Consider the following 21,972-nt stretch of genomic DNA (forward strand, 5'->3'; position numbering starts at 1 on the left):
AGTCACTACTGAACTTCAAGACTTTGGGACAGACTCCTGTTTCTATACTAAATATACACTCACCTTACAGGTCCTTCAAAAAGTACTCATATGTTATTTCTGTTCCCCAGTATGAAGTTGCCATCCTACTCAGTCCATGCATGCTCAACATTCTACAAACGCTTTGCACTCTATTTGATCTTGCCCGCATGCATGCTGTTCTTCCTAGGAATGCTCTCCACCCTTCTACCCCCAGCTTCCTTCTCATTCCTTAAGGCCCAGCTTCTTTTTCTCCTCCTTGAAAACTTCCTAGACTAGTCCAGGCCTTGAGGACAATTCTGTTCTCAGAACTCTCATGCAGTTTGTTGTTGGTCTTACTGAATTTTTTCCTTCATTGTCTGAATTGTTTGCTTGTATTACCTGTGTCATGTCCTTCCTTTTCCAGTGGGATTAGGGGCTTCTGGAATGCAGAGGCAGTGGCTCAGAGGTTTTCTAATTCCCCAGAGGCATATGACCCAGGTCTGTACCAATAGTTAGTAAACAATATTTATTGATTGATATTTTTCCCACATGAACATTTTTTTTTGCAGGTCTGGGGATAGAACCCAGGGACATTCGACCTCCAAGCTACACTCCCTGCCCTATTTTTTATCTTTTATTCTGAATCCAGGTCTCACTGAGTTGCAGAGGTCCTCACTAAGTAGCTAAGGCTGTCCGCGAATTGCAATGCTCCTGTCTCAGCCTCCCGAATGCTGGGATTACAAGCGTGTGCTACCATGCCCGGCACTACATGAACATTTTTAAAGACTTCACTTGCCTTGATAATATTTTGTTCCATAAACAAAAAGAAAGATGAATATTTTTCTTTGGTTTCTGCTACTCTCCCTATCTTCACTTGCTGCAACCCACTTCAAGGTATGACTCAGAGGAGAAGATTTTATTTTATCTTATTTAGATTTATTTTCTTAACACCCACCTCAGTGCCTGGGTTGTGTTAGATGCTCATTAAATATATGTTGACTGTCTTGTCAGAATAATCATTTTGCATATATTAAATGCAGTTGGTCTTGTCACTCATTTTTTATTTCACTCAAATGTTCAAGCATTAGGGGATAGGAAATGCCCAATATGTTAAATTCCTACTGTTTTCAAGTTTAAATACAGGATTTGGTGGAAGGATCGCTTTTAGCTACACTGAAATTTCTGTCCCATGTATGTAAGCAAGCACTTTACCAGTATTATTTAAAAACAATGATAATAACAGCTACTCTGTGAATTCAGTTTAAGACTGGGATGTGACTCAATGGTAGAGTGCTTGCACTGCCTGTGTGAGGCCCTGTGTTTGATTTCCAGCATTCCAAAAATAGTATATAAGTTGTTTTATATTAAATTGGACTGATTTATATATTAAAATGGCACTTATAAACAAGTTCACAGAATTATGTATACTATTCAGAAATAAACATACCTTCAAAAGAAGAACAACTCCTTTGACGAACAAAACCAGGAACATCCATTGCCACAACTATGTTCAAAAGAAATACTGAAGCACCTGGTTTTTCCTCATCACCATATGTATTAATAGGCTGATTTACTTGCTTTATAAAACTGAATGATTTGACTTAGCTGTTTTTGTAAAAGGCAAATAAAATTTGTTATCTAAGGACTATTTGAAAAAATGTATAAAAACTTTAAAAGAAACTTAATGAAAAACTTATGCACCATGGACAAAATATTCAAATGGACAAGAGACTAGAGTAGACTGGGGTTTTTTGTTGTATGCCTGTGAGACCATGATTTCTGTCCACCATGCTGTGTATCTCTTATAGGTATTAAAGAAGGCATGGTGGTGTACCACTAACCAAAACGTGGGTGGGAGGAAAGTAGAACCTGAAGCAAATCTTAAAACCCAAAGGCTTTTAAGTCTTGTCAGTCTGCCAATTCAAGCGTGTGTGGCAGGTGTGTCATTAATTTGCAGAGCCAAAATAAATGTCCACAAGAAATTCAGTGGTAATACAGATGTTTGAGAGAAGCTTAAAATAGAAAGAAAGAAAATATTGTTTTTTATCATTTATTCAGCAGTTTGATAAATCTTTTCAAAGGAATGCCTCTCCAACTAATGGTTTGGGTGCCAGATAGTATCTTTGTGACCTTCCTGACTATGCATTGGTCATGTTTTCTATGTTATATACTTGCTTGTGAAGAGAAGGCAGAAGAAAGGAGGAGACGAGAAAAGTGGGGCAAAAGTAGCTGTCACTAGTGTTCTTAAAAACAGAACAAGTCCTTACTTCTATATGATCAGTAGAAAATATTTATTTCTTCTTTTGTTTCACCTTCAAGATAACTCCAATAATAAAAGTTGTGAAGCCTTCAAAATATTCTACTTTTTATTCAAAGGATGCACCTAATAGTGAATCTAGTCCATATGTAATTTTAAAAGCGCTTTTATAGTTTTCCTTGTCTTAACTAGAAGTCTTCTAGATGAACACTAAAAAGTCAAAGCTAACTTTTATGTTCAAGGAAAAACATTTAGGGAATGTTTCTTTCTGTGGCTCAAAGTGAAATAAATTTCCCCCACCCTCACTTCTACTACCAGTTCAGTTTCATTTTTGGGCAAAAACATTCCAAACTTATACAACATTATTTATGGAAACTGAATGCACTGTATAGCAGGAATCTCAAGGATTATCATCTCATTTGGAAGTTTAGAATAGTTAGAAAATAATCAACTTTCCAGTTCCAATGTACTCAAAATATAGAGAGGTAGCTGAACCTCAGCCAGCCTAGAAGGTGCTCAGTGATAAAATTCCTTTTTAGCAAGATGTAACAGAAGGATTGATGTTAAATTACCATTTAATATTAATACCTTTTAAATCAGGAATTTGGGGGAATTCTCTAATGCTCTAACCTCCAGTGATAAGATAGAGCCAGTAAAACTGAATAAGACCTGATCTCTACTCTCAAGGATTCTACAGTCTAATAACAGAGCAGCTATAATGAGGAAAAATTTGATCATGCCGTAAGAGAGACACAATACTGTGGCATGGTGAAGGGGGGGGGGGGCTCTGAATCACCTACTGTCTACATAAAGTTGTTTAAGTTAAATAACTTAAAAATTTCCACCTTCATTTCCCTGTCTATAAGGCAGGTGCAATAGTACCCTCTCCAAGAGGAATCCAGACAGCAATGAAACTTAGTATGAGTAATTCCAAGTCATTTTTTCAATTACTCACTTCTATATAAGTGTTTGATTATGGTTTTAAGAATATTAAGTTACATAACTTGGTGCTTTATGCATGGCGAATTAGAGGCATCGCTCATAATACCTAGAGTGCAGCTCTTCATAAATGTTAATCATCATTCCACTTCTCTGTGCCTTATTTTACTTTCTTTATTTAAATAAATATAGGAAGTTCCAAGAGAGCTGGGACTTTATCAGTCTTGTTTCAGTATCTGGAACAGTGCCTTGCACATAGTAGATACAACATAAATGTTGGTTCAGCACAACTCAGAGATATTATGAGAGTGATGATACATTAGTCAAGAATGCCATTTTGAGAACGTACCATAAGTACTCTATAAAAATGACTGACTTTCCTTATTGATTCCCAAGGAAGATAAAAATGTTCTCCCTTTCATTCTCTACTAGGATCTTTGTGTAAGATTTGGAGGGAAACGATCCTACCTACAATCTTGGCTTTACCACTTAAGGCTTAGTAACTTCAAATAAGTAATTTAACCTCTTTAAACTTCATTTTCTTCATCAGCATCTTTGAGCAAATTATCACTTATACTTTAGAATATTTTTTAAACAACCAGCATGAGGCCTTGGGTTTGATTCCCAGCACTGCAAATCTTAGAGATTCAAAGATAAGTGCAAAGCAAGCCCCTGTAAACGGCAATTACAGTAAAGTACAAATTTTCTGAGAAATGGTAACTTGAGCTGGCTGTATAGCCCAGTGGTAGAGTACTTGCCTAGCATGTTTGAGGCCCTGAGTTCATCCCTTGCACTGTATAAAAGTAAGTAATCATGTTCTACATTGAACTATAAACCATACAAAGCAAAGCTATATTCCTATAACTCAAATCTAAAGCAGTAGAAATTCTCTAATGCACATGATGTACTTTAACAAACACATCAAAGTCAATTACTAAGTCAAGCATGAGAAAGAGGGAGGGGCAGGGAATGAAGTAGGAATTGGTTAAGGGCTAACTGGGTGATGTATGTCTCCACCATCTTGTATCCCATTAAGATGTATGACTTCAATGCACTAATAAAAAATTAAAAAATATAAAGCAATAGAAACAAATCTGTACTGTCCCCTCCTTCTCAAAATGATCTTAATACAGTGAAGACTGAACCTATTCCCTATCCTTTATACACAGGTCCTTTATACACAGGTAAAGCAAAGATTCATGAGAGAACTTCTCTGTGTCATCATACAGGCACTCTATACTAGTTGCACCTAAGTTTCCCTGAGCTACCCCTAAAAATATTTCCAGTCTTCAGGATGACATTTAAGGAATTGGCCAGGGTCCCCCAGGTTAGAGGCCAAAAAAATGCCTCTTCTCCCCTTCCTGATCTTACATAAAATGCAATGATAGAAGCCAGTTCTTGTTTGCATTTTTAATTTGTAAAAGTTTAAAATTCAAATTTATTATTCATTATCTGTTTTGTTACTTGATGAACCTCTATAAAAAGTCTCCAGATCCTGTCGGGGCCCACTCGGCTGGACCGAGATGGCACCCAGCCTTGTTGCCAGCGTGGATTCAAGATGGCACCTAGGCTTGCAGCCAAGTCATGAGACTCACAAGATGGACGTCTCCTTGAGCATGCGCAGTGTGCCATGCTACGTGCCTGCAGTATGATCAGTGATGCAAAGCCTCATGCTATAACCAGCCTGCCTATGAGAGAGTCAGAAATGTGCATGCCCTAGCTGTGGAAGCTTGGGGTTGGTAGGGAATAGAGGGAGGGATTATGATGCTGATATATATTGTGCTTGTTGTACGCATTGTCGGACATATAAGACATATTGAGAGACATATGAAGAAGAAACATATTAAGGATCCATTAAAGAAGAATTCATATTTCAGCTGAAGAGGTGTCTGTGTCGTTCTCTAAGCCCCTGCGGGTCGGAGTCTTAGGGGACGATAAGATCCTGGCTGTTTATGTTCTGAAAAATTTCAACCTTTATATATTCCTTTTTTGCTTATTTTTCTTTCAGATGTGTTCAGGCAGCCTATATAACTTAATTGTAGGATTAAATTTGATTATAAACTTACAAACTCACATACCATACTCTTTTTTTAAACAAATTTTTATTGAACATAAATGGTATACATTTAAACTATATTTGGTGCCCTCTCCCCCCGCCCCCATTTTCCCTTCCCCCCTCCCACCAATGGTTGTCCAGGTTAACCATGTCATATACATACCATACTCTTTCAGCAGGCTATTCATTGTGTAAACTAACTTACTATTAAAACTTAATTTAGTAACTAACACTATTTAAACATTTTGTGAGCCAGGCGTGGTGGCGCACACTTGTAATCCCAGCACTTGGGAGGCTGAGACAGGAGGATTGTGCAGGTTTGAAGCCAGCCTCAGCTACCTAGTGAGACTCTCAGCAACTTAGTGAGACCGTGTTTCCAAATAAAATACAAAATAGGTCTGGGAGTGTGGCAGGAAGGTAGAAAGCCTCTAGGTTCCACTCCCAGCACCACACACAAAAAAAAATTGTGACTATGGAGAATCTATAAAAGCTCATAGTAGCCAACCCCATTACTCATCAAGCCTTTTTTTTCATCTTTTTTGGTTATCATGTCTCTTTAGACTTTAAAAAATATAATAAACTGGGTGTGGTGGGCCATGCCTATAATCCCATACTTGAGAAGTTGATACAGGAGGATCACAGGTCCAAGATCAGCCATAGCAACTTAGCAAGACTGTCAGAAATCTAGTAAACCTCTTGTTTCACATTACAAAATAAACTTAAAAAGGTGGCTGGGAGTGTAGCTCAGAGATAGAATGCCCATGGATTTAATCCCTAGCATCACACAAAAATAGCCTTATTGAGATGTTATTCACATACTACTAACGCATTCATTCAAAGTGTTCAATTCAGTAAACAGATTTAAAGATCTATAACCATATCCACTATCTAAATTCAGAATATTTTACTCACCCCAAAGAAAACCCCTTGACCATTAAAATAGTCATTCTCCTTTCTCCCTTCCCCCCAGCTTCTGGAAATAACTAATCTACTTTCTGTCTCTGGATTTGGATATTCAGGGTATTTTCCATAAATGCATTCATACAATATGTGGCTTTTGTGACTGGCTTATTTTAATTACCATAATATATTCAAAGGCTATTCCTGAAAATAGAGAATAATGAGAGAATATTATTCATTTCTGTGGACATATACATTTTGTTTACACATTCCTCTGTTGATAAACACAAGTGTTTCTACTTTTTTGGCTGTAGAATTAATGTTGCTGTAAATATTAACATACAAAGAATTTTTGAACTTATTTTCAGCTAATACTTAGGTATGGAAGTACTAGATCATACAGCAAGTCAGTTTAACATTTTGAGGAACTCTCAGACTATTTGCCATAGCAACTGTGATATATTCTCACCCAAAATGTATGAAGATTCCAGTTTTTTGTAATTTTTATGTCTTTTTATTATAGTCATCCAGGTGGTTGCGAAGTGGTTTTACATTGTAATTTTCATTTACATTTTTCATCAGTCTGTTTTTTATTAATGTTTTTAGTGGACATTTTTCTGAAAATCGTAACTTTCAAGAACATGGTTGTACATGTAACACAAAAGGACCTTGAGAAGTAGGAGCAGTTATAGAATTTCTTCAGGGAAGTCTGCACCTTGCCCTTAGGCTTCTCTTTCAGTAACTATTATTAAATTTTCATGATTAAAGCCAGGTGTAGTGGCATATGCCTGTAATCCCAGTACTTTGGAGGCTGAGACAAGAGGGTTGTAGGTTCAGGACTGGCACATAGTTACTTAGTGAGACCCTATTTCAAAATAAGAAATAAAAATGGCTGAGAATATAGCTCAGAGATAGAGCACCGCTAGGTTCAATCTCCAGTACCACACATAGAAAAAAATATTCATGATTGATCATTAGGTTTCCAGAAGGAAATTAGAAAATTCCTTATGGAAGATACTGTGACGGTTAAGAGAAGTTACAGTAGAAGTGACATGTAACAGTCTACCACTGAAGAAAGACAACCTTACATTCAGTATATTTAAGAAAGCAAAATGTTTTATAAATCCTTTTAGAATTATTTCCATGAAGAGTGTCAGAAACACAGCTTTGCATCTTTAATAGATAAGCTTGCTTGAATTTTCTAGGTACTTAATTTTGCAATGATACCTGAAAAATCAGGAGATAATAAAATCCTCTTGTATATGGAAGGACAAGCACATTTCATAAAGTTATTGAAAATATTGTCCAAAATGTTAAGTGAAATGTTTTTGTGACTTTAATTCCACTTTTTATGACATTAACAATTAGTTGATTTTTTGGGTGCAAATAATGTGTTATTTCAATATGCATCATGGTATGTATTTCTAGTAATTTAACTATTTGTGTATATTCTCAGCTGATTGCTTGTACCTGTTGCTGGTTGACAACACAGGGTTAAACTACCATCCTTAAAGCTGCACATTATTTAATGTATTACTCAATGGTGCCTTCTGTCTCACTTATTTCTCTATGCTAAAATCTTTTGCACTATTCCAGTTTCCCTTCATAGAGACTAAGAAGCATACCGATAAAAAAAAATCAGTATCTTTGCGAATGATTTTTTTAATCTGAAAAAGATTTTATATTTCCATCTTCCACTCTATCTCATATGTAGTTAATCTCCTGGTACTTGTGTTATGTCTATTTTATGTAGTTACTAGTGATTACGTTTCTAATATACACACAGGTTACCTACCACTCAGAACAACTTAAATTTTCTTAGCAATTCCTGTTTTCTGGATATTGAAAGCAAATGTTCAAGCCTTTATTTATTTGGTGCTGGGGATGGAACCCAAGTCCTCACTGATCCTAAGCTAGCACTCTACCACTGAACTATATGCCCAGCCCTATAGTAAGCATTTAATCATACCATAATAAAGTTAAAATCATGTCTTTAGTAGCCTCTAAAAACCAGAGACACACAAGTGGAATATGAATTCATAAGGGACTGTCATGTTAAGCTCTGGAATTTTCTTCACAGGGAACACCAAAATAATTTTCTACCCCAAACAGGTAAAACATACTATTTTTTTAAATTGACACTGTTGCCCAGTTTGATGCTGCAACAGTAAATCAAAACAGTTGCTATGCAGTTTTACACTGGAAAAGGTCCCTTTTATTTATAATAGCTGACTGTACTGTGTTGCACTGTCAGAATGTAGATGCTTCCTGTCTTAAATAGGGTAAGGTGACTTTCCAAATCTAGATTTTGAAGTGGAAGCATTGTAGTATTTTAGCTAATTTTACTTATTTTTTTCTTGCAGGTTCTGAAAAGTGCCTTTTCTGAAAACTCTGCTGCTTGGATTCTACTCTAGAGCTGTCTCTTTATAAACCCCTCTCCCCTTCATACTCTCCCCTGTTCCGCATCCCCTACAAAACTTGGTGTGCTTCTAGTTCACTGTCAGTGACTTGTCCATTGATTTTTTTCCCGTGATTCCCAATTTTCTTAGTCATTTTTCTGCCCCTTGATTTTGCAGCAAAACATTTTCAGGTTGTAACAACCTTCCCCAATTTCACTCTTTAAAGCTAACACCCTTGCACAAAGCAAAGGGCAGCCAGCAACGTATGATTTTTGTAAAAATAATTGAAAACATCAACTAGACAGCACAGAATTCTTTTGAAAGCCTGCCAGGTTTTTGAAGCAAATTCAGAGAAGAAACAAAATAAAGTATTCAATATCTTAACCTTTGCAATCACCTTCTAAAGAGCTAGTAACTAAAATTTGATTTTTAGTTACTCTGATACAACTTTGATATTACGAGTGGCTTTTTGTTTGACTAGATCGGCCTGTACTTAAAAGGAAATTAAGTGCTAACAAATAGACATTCCACCAAAGCAATCTGGTGTCTCTTCACATTTAACTTGAACTCATTTTTAGTCCTTTAACAATCCACAGTGATATTGTCCTAGAGAGGGTGCATTTGAATCTAATTTTGCTTTCAATATGACGGCTGTCAATGTTGCCCTGATTCGTGATACCAAGTGGCTGACTTTAGAAGTCTGCAGAGAATTTCAGAGAGGAACTTGCTCTCGAGCTGAGACAGATTGCAAGTTTGCCCATCCACCAAGAGTTTGCCATGTGGAAAATGGTCGTGTGGTGGCCTGTTTTGATTCTCTAAAGGTGAGCACCATCTGTATGTGCATAATTTGCGTTTGATGTTTTTTCTGGCTTTTGAAATATCATGTGCTTTGAAATTAGTAAAATTAATAACATCGTGAAATCAGTAAATTTTGTTTATCTTTTAAGATGGGATGTAGATTTCATGTTTATCTAAATGAGTATAAATCTCATTCCACCAAAGCCCACTTAACAAGATAGATATACTTAAGGAATAAAAGATTCTAGAATCTTTGTGTGTGAGAGGTTAAGTGCAGTCACACTTTACCTTTTTGGTGTGGAACTGGGGATTGAATCCATGGTTGTTCAAGCTGTGAGCCCAGGTCCTTGTTTTATTTTTTATCTTGAAACAGTGTCTCATTAAGTTACCCTGCACTATTCTTGAGCCTGAAACCCTTTTGTCTCATCCTCCCAAACACTGGGATTACAAGCATGCTTTACCACACTCAGTTTATAAATTACCTTTTTTATAAAAAGTGTTTATATTTTGAATATAGTGATCAAAATCCTCATTATAATCTAAAGAAGCCCTTTACTGAATTATATATAGTTTATTATCCATAGTATAAAATATGCTTGGCAAAGCAATCAGTTTTCAGATGATAAAGTCAGAAATAGAGAATGTAAGGTGAAAATCTCACCATTCAGCAGGAAGATTATGGTATTTGGAAGCTTATTAGTAAAAAATATTTTTAAACTTTAACTTAAGCATACTTTTACAAAACTAGTTCATAAGCTGAGAATATAGCTCAGTATTATAGTACTTCCTTAATCTGTGCAAGGCTCCTGGGTTCCATCCCTAACACCTCAAATGAAAAGAAAATCCACTGGGTTTATCTTAAGTAACTGATTGACCAAATTCATATTTGAGAGCACATTTTATAAGGAAAATCCTACTGTCGAGTTCATCAACCCTGAACACTGTGTGCCGGAGTATAAACAAAATAGGAGAGAAGATGAGGTAGTATGTAAAATAGGACATCCATATTGAAGAACAAGAAAATGCAGATTTTTATAGTTTATTCATAGTAACTGTGTACAAATTAAAGCACAGAAGCAAAAAAGCACTAATGGGTTCTTGGCTTAATAAGATTTTCTACAATGAATTTACAGTTTTTATAAGATATGTTAAGATGAATTAAGCTTAACAAGAACCTTTTCAACTTTTTGATACTGTTTTAGCTTCATTATGGCCAATTTTATAACATTAACATTTTTATGGCTACATTAACGAATAGAGATGTACTCCTTCTTGTGATTGTTTTCTAAGAAAACATTTTCTCAAACGACATGCTACAGGTTGAGCATCTCTTTTTTGAAATGGTTTGGACTAGAAGTGTTTCAGATTTTAGACCTTATCAGTTTGGGGAATATTTGCATGTATATTATATGTCTTTGGATGGGACCCAAGTCCAAACATGAAATACATTTTTGTTTCATATACATCTTATACACATACACTAAAAGTATGGGTATATAATACTTTTAGAGCAACAACACCATTTTGACTACAATCCCAAGAAGCCAGTTGTGGAGTTTCCTGCTTGTAGCATCATGCTGTTGCTCAAAGAGTTTTGAATTTTGAAGCATTGTTTTAGTTTAGGGATGTTCAACATGTACTTAAGTGGTTGTTTTTAATTATTTCATGGTTACTACTTTTTATTTCATATTATTCCAGTTTAAAAATTGGAAAATTGTTATGGTAAAGAGAAAGGTAATTCCTACCATCGAAAATCTCTAAGTTGCTTTTATTTGAAAAACACATGATGACTGAAGTACTTGATTTGTTTTCTTTATTTTGGAGTCATTCATGTTTCATCTATAATTATTTTGTATGTTATTTAAATCTACTGCCACAGGATTTGGCAATGTTTTGTAGCAGAATAAAGCAATGGCTTAGCTTGGGAGGAGGGTAGTTTATTTCATCTAGTTCATATGGAGATTAAGGCACTGTACTAGGCACTTTACATATGTTGTTTCTGAAGATCTAGAGCATAGTCCCAACTCCAAAACTGCATTTGACCTCAAGCTATGTAATTTCACTCGAGTAACTTCATGTCTCTCTACCTAATACTTCTCTAACAAACTTTCATGATCACTATTTAGATTTCAAAGATATAACACAAATGAAAAACCATCACTTTGTAAATAAATTAAATGAAGTGTTATTTTCTTATTATTAACTGTTTTTCGAATTCTTCAAAAAGGTTTCAGTTAGTTAGAGTTTATTACTTAAAACTATAAACTCATGTTGCAAATAAACATGCCAAAGTCCAGTTGCCATGAGCATGGTATTAGTTATTCAAGCTTTTAGCTTGTGATTGTTTTTATTGCTTACTCTTTACTAAAGAATTCCTTTAGGTTAATATTCTCATTGAAAACAAAAAAGGTACCATATACTAAATGCTTTGAAGAAAATAATATGGAACATGGTTGTTCAAAAAATTCATACTACACTTTAAGGCTTGAAAATGTTTAATTCAGAAACCAGCCAATATGTCTATCACCAGATGAGTGGATTACAAAACTATGGGATATGTACATAATGGAATTTTACTCAGCCATAAAGAACAAAATTATGCCATTTGCAGGGAAATGGATGGAACTGGAGAACATTATGCTAAGTGAGATTAGTCAGTCACAAAAGTAAGAAATAAGGATGCTCTTCCTAATATGAAGAAGCTAGGGAGAAAAGGGATCATAGGAGGAACTCTAGATGAGGAAGGAGAAGCCATAGATGAGCAAATAAGGTGGCAACCTAACTGAGGTTGATGGGAGCAGGGAAGAGGGAACTTTTCTAATGCACATGATGTACATTCGCAAACATATTAAAGTCAATCAGTAAAGTAAACAAGAGAAGGAGGGGGGAGGGAATGGGGTAGAAATTGGGGAAAGGCTAAATGAGTAATGTATGCATGTATGCCTCTACCATCTTGTACTCCGCTGAGATGTATGACTACAATGCACCAATAAAAAATAATAAATTACCTAGATAATGGTTAGTGAATATAAATAACCCCCTAATAATTTAAATAAACTGTCTAAGCTGAGTGTTGTGGTGCATATCTATAATCTCAGTACTTGGCAGGTTGAGACAATAATATCTCAGGTTCAAGGTCAGCCTCAATTATTGAGCAAGATCCTGTTTCAAAATAAAGAATAAGGAGAGTGAGAGATATAGTTTGAAGGTAGAATACCCCTGATTTCAATTCCTAGGACCAAAAAAAAAAAAAAAAGCTAACTACTCACTGTATCTGATGCTTTAAAAAAATTAGTGTATAATGTCAATATCTTGATGACTTGTCACAAAGGATGAGGATAATTTGCATGATTCTTACATTTTGAAATGTTTAATGAAAAACTTAATATTTCAAATATACAGAGCCTTTTAAACAATTATTTACTTTGCCATTTAGCACATTCATCTTAGTTTCATGCCCCAAAAAAAGCTTTGTAGTTCTCTTTTATACTATTTTGTATCCATGATATGCATGAAAACTATAGTAAGTTGAGGGTAATTGACCTATGGGAATTGTACTACTGTCATAGCTACAATTCACAAAGAACAAACCTCAATGGTTACTGCAGCATTTGCTGCCCCTCTTGAGTTTGTAAAATTGAAAGACCATTGAAATTCATCTGTGTACTATTTCTTCTTCCATGACTGGTAAGTAACAGAAGCAATCATTTAATGAGTTTGGGGCTGCAGCTTTTGTGTTTTGTTTTTGTGAGGATTCCATTAGCAGTAGCTATTCTACCGGATGATGGCTCTTTGCTTTCATAATAGGTACAATAGGCACAATGTCCTTTACCCACCTCATAATGGGGGATGTTAAGAAAATAAGGGTGAGCTGGATGGCTGATTGTACACTGTGCTGAAGTGCTTTTCACTTGCTCCATAAATGTTGAGTTTTCAATGATGAAGATTGTATCATCTTCAGAGATAAATCTAGGCAGTGCAGCCTTGTGGGTTAATTTCCAACTGCATAGAAGAGTCTGACTTCATATTAGCATGCTGTTTTTTATTCAGTTGTCTTGTCTGCTTGGCATGGTTTATTTCAAAAGTTATCTTCAGAATGCTGCGTAATCAATTATATGTCAATTTCTTTATATGACAGTTTATCATTGATCTAAGTTGGTAGTTTTAGTTACTGTCCCTTGAATTTAATAAAGAAGCATCACTTTTTTGGAGGTGATCTTGGGAATTGAAGCCAGGGCCATTCTTCCTCCAAGCTACACTCCCAGCCACTTTTTTCCTTATCTTTTTTTGTATGTTTCTTTTGAAATAGGGTCTTGCTAGAATGTTGAGTGTCTCCTCAAGTTGTTGAGGTTGGTCTTGAACCTGAAATTCTCCTGTCTTAGCCTCCCCAGTACTGGGATTACAGGCATGCACCACCATATCCACCTAGGAACATCACTTTAAAACTAAATCAATCTTTGTGATTATTCTTCTTCAACAATGTGATGTGTTGAGCCTTCATTCAATTCCATGCTTGAATTAGTATGTGGTATCAGCCACCTGTTATTTGGAAAGGATATAAATTGTTTCATTATTTAATTATGACAGATCTACACCCATCACATCTGTATACCTTACTTGCCACTTCAGCCAGTTAAGGCCATAGCAGCAGGACAGTCATGAATTTATGCTGTGGTAAAAAAGTCTATTTAATAAGATTTTTTTTTGTACTGGGAATTGAACCCAGAGGCATTCTACCTCTGAGCTACAACCCTAGCCCGATTTTTATTCTTTATTTTGAAGTAGAGTCTCACTAAATTGCAGAAAGCCTTACTAAGTAGCTGAGGATGGCCACAAACCTGTGATCCTCCTGTCTCAGCCTCCCAAGTACTGGGATTACAAGACAGCACATGTGGATTCCTTTTACCATTACAGGTAAGCAAACTGTAGAGCCTGTGAGGGAATGGCAGTTACTCCAAGTCGTACATACGGTTATCAAAAGATCCCTCCTAGACTCCACTGCTCTTTTTATCATTCCTGTTTTTTTTCCTATAGAGAAAATGGAAATGGAGAAAACATCAGAAGTTCTATTGTTTTTACTAAGGACAAAAGATCAGCTCTTATCAGAGCCTCTTATGTGGGTTGAGGCTGTTCCACTTAACATTAGGATACACTGCCTGTGAAGTTTTATAGTTCTCCTTGACTTTTTGTACTTAGAGGGGGGACTTGGAATGAGAAGCCAATGTTTTCTTTCTTAATCCCTCCCTCCTCTATCGTTTCATTCTTTATTTAGAGTAAAATTAAAATTAGGGTTCATGTTTAGTTCATTGATAATCATTCAGACAATTTGTTTTGAAAAGGAAGAGGAAATGAAGCACGATATTATTAATTTGTAGACAAAGTTATTTAACTGTGATACTGAGCTTTGCATAACACTGGGTCAAGTTGTCTGTGCTCTCTGTCATTGTGCATTTCTGGATTAGCTGGCCAGAATTTGAGGTTATTATTGCATAATATTATGTGATTTCTGATTCTGTCCAGCTAGGGTGGTAAACTGTTAGATCAGCTGAAAATATTTCAGTAGCAGTTTAGTCTTATAATTGGTGATTTTTATTGCAAATAACTTGGTATCTAACACAACCTACTTAAAATGATTTTGGGGGCTCATAGATCAAGATCATTTCTCTCTCCATCATGCAGCCAAGTTGCAACTGGGCATTTGGTGAGAAGTAACTCAGGATATGTTTAGATATGTATTCAGTAACCACAGTTTGATTATACAGTCCCCATCAAGTAGGAGATATTTGCAAATTGGAAAGTTGAAAAACTGGATATTACAAGTCAGCCCTTTTGTTTGGAAGAAACTCTAACATGATAGAAAAATGCATAAATGATTCTTTTCCTATTAGCATAGTTGTATGAAATCATTACGAATATTGTGTTTATACAAGATTTTTGTGAAATGTGGCTAAAAGTTACTTTTGTGCACCTGGAAACAATAATTAGCTTATCTAAGAACATGACTTTGTTCTTAAAACATCATTCACTTACTACTCATTTCACCTTCTATATCTACCATCTTTGAGAAGGACCCTGCATATATATATATATAATCAGTGCCATTTGACCCTTGACTTATGGGATTATGTATTTCATTGGAATCTTAGCCATCTGCTTTTTTCTCATCATCTATAAATACTCTATCCATTTTCTTCTCTGTTTCTCTCACTAGGTAATCAGTCTTCAGTTTTTTTTTAAATTTGTGTTTTTGTTATTTTTGCTATATAATCTAATCTTGCTTGGCCTTTCAATTAGTTTTCACCCCAGGGCCAAGTTTTACTGCTAGATGTGATTAGAAGTTTAACTCATGTTTGCTCCCATCTTTCTTGATATTGTTTTCTATAAAGCCAGTAAATGATTCCATGTGTTTGAGAACTATTTTATTTTCTAAATGATGTGAATATATATATATTTGGCTTGATCATGTTGTCTCTGGAGATGATCATTTTCCAATTGTTTATGATGAGTTTGTGTAATTTTGCTTTAGTGTCACATCTAATCTGTTACTTAGTTAAGTAGATATGTCTTCAATAACACATATGATCATAAACACAGTAATACTTAACAAGTGAAACCTATCATATAGGCATATGGATATGAGTCTGTCCTTGTATGTAAAATTGGCCCAAGATATCAATATATTATATATTAGTACCACTAGTCACAGAAGTATCTACTAGTTTAGAAATTTGACTATTTTGATTGACTGATTGTTACCAGGGATTAAACAAAGTGGTGCTTAACCACAACCACTAAGCTACATTCTCAACTCTTTATTTTTTATTTGAGGCAGGGTCTCGCTAATTTGCCTAGGCTGCCCCCCAGCTTCCTGTCTTAGCCTCCAGAGTTATAGGAGTGTGCCAACCCACCCAGCTAAAATTTGACTGTTTTTAACTGAATATTTACTCATCCCTATTTGGTAAGGGAAAATTTACCATAAACCAAACTTCTACCAACATAATTCTAAGGATCAACAGACTACACAAAATGTATCAACATTTATAAGCTCCAACAGAGAGGTGCCTAAACACTGAGATAAAACTTGTCATAGCCTGGGCGTGGTGGGACACACTTGTAATCCCAGCGTTTGGGAGGCTGAGACCTGAAGATCACGGTTCCCAGACAGCCTCAGCTACTTAGTGAGGCCCTTTGCAACTCAGTGAGACCCTGTTTCAAAATAAAGAATAAAAAATAGGACTTGGGATGTAGCTTGGAGGTCAAATGCCTCGGAGTCCCATCCACAGCCCCGCAAAAAAACAAAACAAAACAAAACAAAAGAAAACTGTCATCCTGTAAATTGAGGAAAATAACACTTTTAATACTGACCTTTAAAAGGAAGTATTCTTTACTGAAAAAAGTCACTACTATTTTGGACATTTCAAAAACTTTTGAAAGAAAAATAGAATTACAATTAGTATTTAAGTAAACAAATAGTGCTAGCTTAGCCTCATTGTTTTTTAACTTTTTAAAATAATTTGGACTTACATAAAATTTAAAAATGGTGCAGAGAGTTATAATCTTCACCCAGATTCCCCTCAAGTCAATGACTTACATACTGTAAATAGAACAGCTATCAAAATCACTGTCTAAAACATTTATTTATTTATTTATTATATTTATTTATTTATTTATTTATTTATTTATTTATTTATTTTTGGTGGTACTGGGGATGGAATCCAGGGGCCTTCTACCTCCAGGTTATACTCCCAGACCTATTTTTATATTTGATTTGGAAACAGGGTCTCTTAAGCCAGTGAGGCTGGCTTTGAACTTGTGCGATCCTCCTGTCTCAGCCTCCCAAGCGCAGGGATTTCAAGCATGCACCACCACGCCCGGGTGTCTAAAACTCTTAACAAGAAATCTTATTTTTCTCAACTTTTCTCCCTAATGTCCTTTCTCTCTTCCAGGACACAATCCATGATCTCTTGTTGTATTTATTCATTATATCTCCTTGGCCTCTTCCAATCTGTGATAGTTCCTTAGTCTTTTCCTTTTCTTTTCATGACCTTGACACAAAGAAAGAGGCATTCCATAGAATAAGCTGATCAGTCTGATCCAAAGTGTCCTGGTCATAGGCATTAGGTAGAAAACTGGTGAGACTAAAATAAGATCCTTAGTTTATTTAAGAGTCTTTTACTAATGTTAACAATTTCCTGGATTGGGTAATAATTTTATGGTTATAGAGTTTTTTGGTGTGTGTGGTACTAGGGATTGAACTAAGGGGCATTCTTCCACTAAGCTATAGCCCTAGCCCTATATTTCTTTTTTTTTTTTTTTTTTTTTTTGGTTTGGAAACAGGGTCTCACTAGATTACTGACAGCACTGCTAAATTGTTGAGGCTAGCTTTGAACCAGCCATTCTCATATCTCAGCCTCCCAAGTACTGGGATTAAAGATGTGCACTACCACACCAGCCATAAATTTTTAACATTAAGTAAATCTAGGTGAAGGGAATAATAAGACTCGAAGGATTATTTTTGCAATTTTTATGGGAGTCCAAATTATTTCAAACTAAAATTGGGGTTTGGCACTAGTGATTGCACCAGGGCCTTGCAGATGCTAAGCACACTCTCTGTCACTCAGTCCCTCAAAATAAAATGTTTTTAAGGTTACTTTGTAAAATTGTACATGTTTCAGGTGTATTCATTCGAGTCACCCCTCCATGCCAGTCTGGTATGGAGCTGTACTTATCCTCTGTATTTCTATCTTTGTAATAAACTTCTTTAAATCTTCAGCAACAGAAAGTAAATAAATAAATAAAATTGTACACGTTTCTACTGTCCTTTGAGGCTTAGAAATATGTGCAGTACTGCTTTTCTTTTCCTGTTTCTTTATTCTTTAAAAATAATTTGGTGTCTCATAAAAAGAAAAGTCTAAATTCTATGCAATGGCGGATGCAGGAATTGTACCCCCACCACACAAAAAATTATTGATGAGTCTGATAATTAGGGTTTTTAAGGTATTTGTACCCATATTCTTATAGGCAGTGAAAGTGAAAGCAGTTTTATGCTGTGAAGGCAATTCATAAAATTAAAAATGTAGATCCCACAGTACTATATAGTTGTTTTGAATGATAAAATCTGTGTCAGCCATATTTACAAAGTTACAAAAGAAGAGGTTCCTACTTAACCTCCTAGGTTGAGATTGCCCATGTTATGTACCATAAGTAAAGTATAAACTTGCAGTTAAAAGAGTTCAAGAAGAAGGGCAAGGACTGGGACTACATCTAGTTGTGAGAACTAAAGCTGCAGTGGTGAGAGAAGTACTGTTTGAAGTATTATTTTTTGGGGGGAGGGCATTCTGGATATTTAACCCAGGGGCCTTCTACCTCCAAGTTACACCCCCAAACTTTTTATTTTTTTTATTTTGAAACAGTATATCACTAAGTTCCTGAGAGTTTTGCTGAATTCTTGAGGCAAGCCTTTAACCTGTGATCCTCCTCTTTCAGCCTCCCAAGTACTGGTATAACAGGCATTCCCCACCACACCCAATCTTGAAATTTTCTTTGAAGAAGGAATTAGGGAGATATTGTAGGGCAAAGCAGAAAAGTTTAGCAGTGACACAGATAAAAAACTGATGTGTTTGGGAAGCTGAGTGTTAAATCTGATATTGGAACTATAAGAAATATAGCCATCTTGCAGCATAGAACTGGCAACATCTGCCTTTGCAAGAAAATCAGTAGAGTATAAAAGACTGGTGAGAAAGGACCTTGTAGAAGACGTGTAACATACTGAAGGTATTAAATAATAAAGAGCTGAGTTAGAATGTGGCGGCGGAAAGAGACAGCCAGTGATGGAGCTGAAAAGTCAGTTAAGCCACTGTGGTTAAGTAAGAGATTGTTGACGTATCACTTTAGCCTCCAGCTCTTGTGCTCAACTTACTATAAGCTTGCTTTTACTAAATTGGAGCACATGTTTTTAAAATAATTTCCATTTCAGGCATTTTAAGATAAAATGAATACTATAACATTTATAAGATTTAATGGTTGCCACTCAGAAAATTTTATAGGTTTATAAAAATTAAAAAGAATTTTTTATTATTTATTTATTGTGACACTAGGTATTGAACCTAGGGGTGCTCTACCACTGAGCTACCACCAGCCCTTATGTAATGTGTGTGCATGTGCGTGTGTGTGTGTGTGTGTGTGTGTGTGTGTGTGAGTGTGTGTCTGTGTTGCTGGGCATGTACCACCACTCCCAGCTTTAAGTGAGTTTCAAGTGAAGGCCTGCTGTGCTGGCTTTTGTTTCATTTTTTATGAGATGGTGTTTAGTTCACCACATTATCTTTTGTGCCTAGCATGTAGTAGAACCATTGGAATATTTGTTGAATGAAAATGAGCTTGTTGAATCATTTAGTGAAAGAACAAGTATGAACTTAACTCACAGGTTTTCGGAGAACTTTCCATCTACATCTATACTTCTGTCTCGGTCCGGTTTTTATTTAAATATGGCTGAAAATTGGATAACTCCATGTACCGACATTTTTGCATTTTAACCTAGACTTAATGGCCTGAAGGCTGCTGATTTTTGCACATGTAATTCTGTTCTTCAGAATCATAGAGATGATCTGTGTCCAAAGGCTGTTGGACACTTTCCCAATGTTGCACTTCAAGTGCTTTTACCTTCTATAAGGATTAAAAAATGAGTGGGTATTGTTAAATATTACTTGAAAACAATTAGTGTGATCAGATAGTCATATTTAAGCCTTATTTTTTCCTAAAGTGTTTAAAATTGAATTTTACAACAGATAGGTAGCTCGAAAGTCAAGGCATTGCTGGAAGCATGATTAGTTCTAATAAGGTCAGTCTGAGTCAAGTACAAGGCTATGTTCTGCAGCAATGGGTTTTGTGGAAAAGGTGACTACCCAATCCAACAAAATATATATTTAAATTTCAATCAACAACTCTTGCTCTAAGGAAACAGTGATATTTTAAAAATCTCAAAGAGCTTGAGAATAGAAAAGCAAAAGAGAATTCTAATAGAACACATGCTTTGACACTTTTAAATCTTCCTTTAAATGAAATGAGAAAGGGGTTGGGACTTAGCTCAGAAGTAGAGAGGTTCCTAGGCCTAGGGATGCACAGAGTTTCCATTCTCATCATCAAAAAAGGAGGGATTAAGAAAGTCCTGAGATGGAATTTTAAGGAAGACTATTTCAGCTTATGAGCTGTGTCCTGGAGTTTGGGAAGTCAGCCCAATCTTTTACACCTTCTCCATTTTTGTTTCCATTCCTGGATAGTAATTGCTGGCTTTTTTTAGAAGAGAGTATCCTGAGGCTCTGATGCAATACTCAATAACCAAGATAAGATTTTGTTTGGCAACTGACTCTACTTTCAAAAACAGGCAAGATGCCCGGAACATTTTAGAAAAGTATTTCAAACAAGAAGGTAGCTTAAAATTATTTTCTAAGAATTTAGCAGTATTTGGCCGATGTCAGCATTGGGCACTGATTTACTTAATTGTGACTCGAATATGTTAATAGGCAACTGGCAGGTAAAACCAAACCAAGACTATCTCCCACTTTTTCCAAATTTTTGAGACCTCACTTTGGTGGTGTGTGACATTTACTTCTACTTTGCAATGATACTTTATACCAGTGATATCATAATATTATATGTTGTGAACATATTTTGCAAATTTCTTTCCCCAAATTCTCTATTATTTCACTAGAGAAAAAATGAGAAAAAATGACATTACTCTCAAGTGAGAGATTGTTAAAAAAGACAAGAAAGAAGAAGAGAAGGAGGAGAGGAGGGGAGGTTAAAGAAAGGAAGGAAAGAAAGAAAATAGGAGATATCTATTGAGAAATGTTTTTCATCCTGCAATACTTCAGCGCTTAGCAATAATGCATTTCAAACAAAACCAGAATGAATTGTAATGAATAAAATAACATGAAAGGTAGGTAATAGAGTGGGACCCCTGTAAGAGAATTATTTGTATTGCTTTTATCATACATCTGCCATTATCAACTCCTCTGCTTTTCATGAAGCACAGAAGGAAACTGTGAGTTATTATGGTTCAAAGAAGCCTCCTCCCCATTAAGCTTGCTTCTCCTTTTCAACAGCACTGCTAGACATGACCCCAGTCACCTTTGATTTCTCCTCCATCCTTTACAACCTCCAAACTGGTGTCAAGTCCTAGGTCCCCCTCAGCAGGATTCCTCAAGCCTCTAGAGTTGCTAGAGAGAGATTTTAACTCTTTGTGGATATGTTTCTTTGCTCAAGCAGAAAGAATAATGCATTCCAGTACATTTTCTTGTTTACTGTGGCTGCCAGACAGCTCAGGACAATATTTTGGGTCCAGCAGTTAACTTTAGTTTAAAATTGTTTCGATGTCATTATTCCCATCCTCTCACTTTCCCCATGATTTCAGTCTTGTTCTTTACACATAATGTAATGATCTTTTGGAAAAGGTATCTTTCCTCTAGTCATTCTCAAGCCTTTTGGAAGGGTGTAACTAGTAAGAGAGCAAGTCTGCAAGGGAGGGGGCTAATTCTATTTCTGATTTTTTATTTTCAATTTATGACACTTTCAGAATGGTTTTCATTTATACATTTTAGTTAATGCATTCCAGGCATTCCAGTACT

At 35.7% G+C, this 21,972-nt stretch overlaps 1 protein-coding gene across 2 annotated transcripts in view; it reads left to right on the plus strand.

Annotated features, from left to right (window-relative positions):
• Positions 1–9,195: 9,195 nt before the first annotated feature.
• Positions 9,196–21,972, plus strand: part of MBNL3 (muscleblind like splicing regulator 3) — a gene marked incomplete at both ends in the record, with an annotated part of 70,260 nt that continues 57,483 nt past the window's right edge. For both annotated transcript variants that reach the window (XM_080718777.1, XM_080718778.1), the window contains one exon: positions 9,196–9,372. In XM_080718777.1, coding sequence (XP_080574903.1) covers positions 9,196–9,372 — 177 coding nt within the window. The remainder of the gene's footprint in view (positions 9,373–21,972) is intronic.

The sequence above is a fragment of the Muscardinus avellanarius genome (assembly GCF_963383645.1).
Source record: "Muscardinus avellanarius genome assembly, chromosome: X".
Classification (NCBI taxonomy): domain Eukaryota; kingdom Metazoa; phylum Chordata; class Mammalia; order Rodentia; family Gliridae; genus Muscardinus; species Muscardinus avellanarius.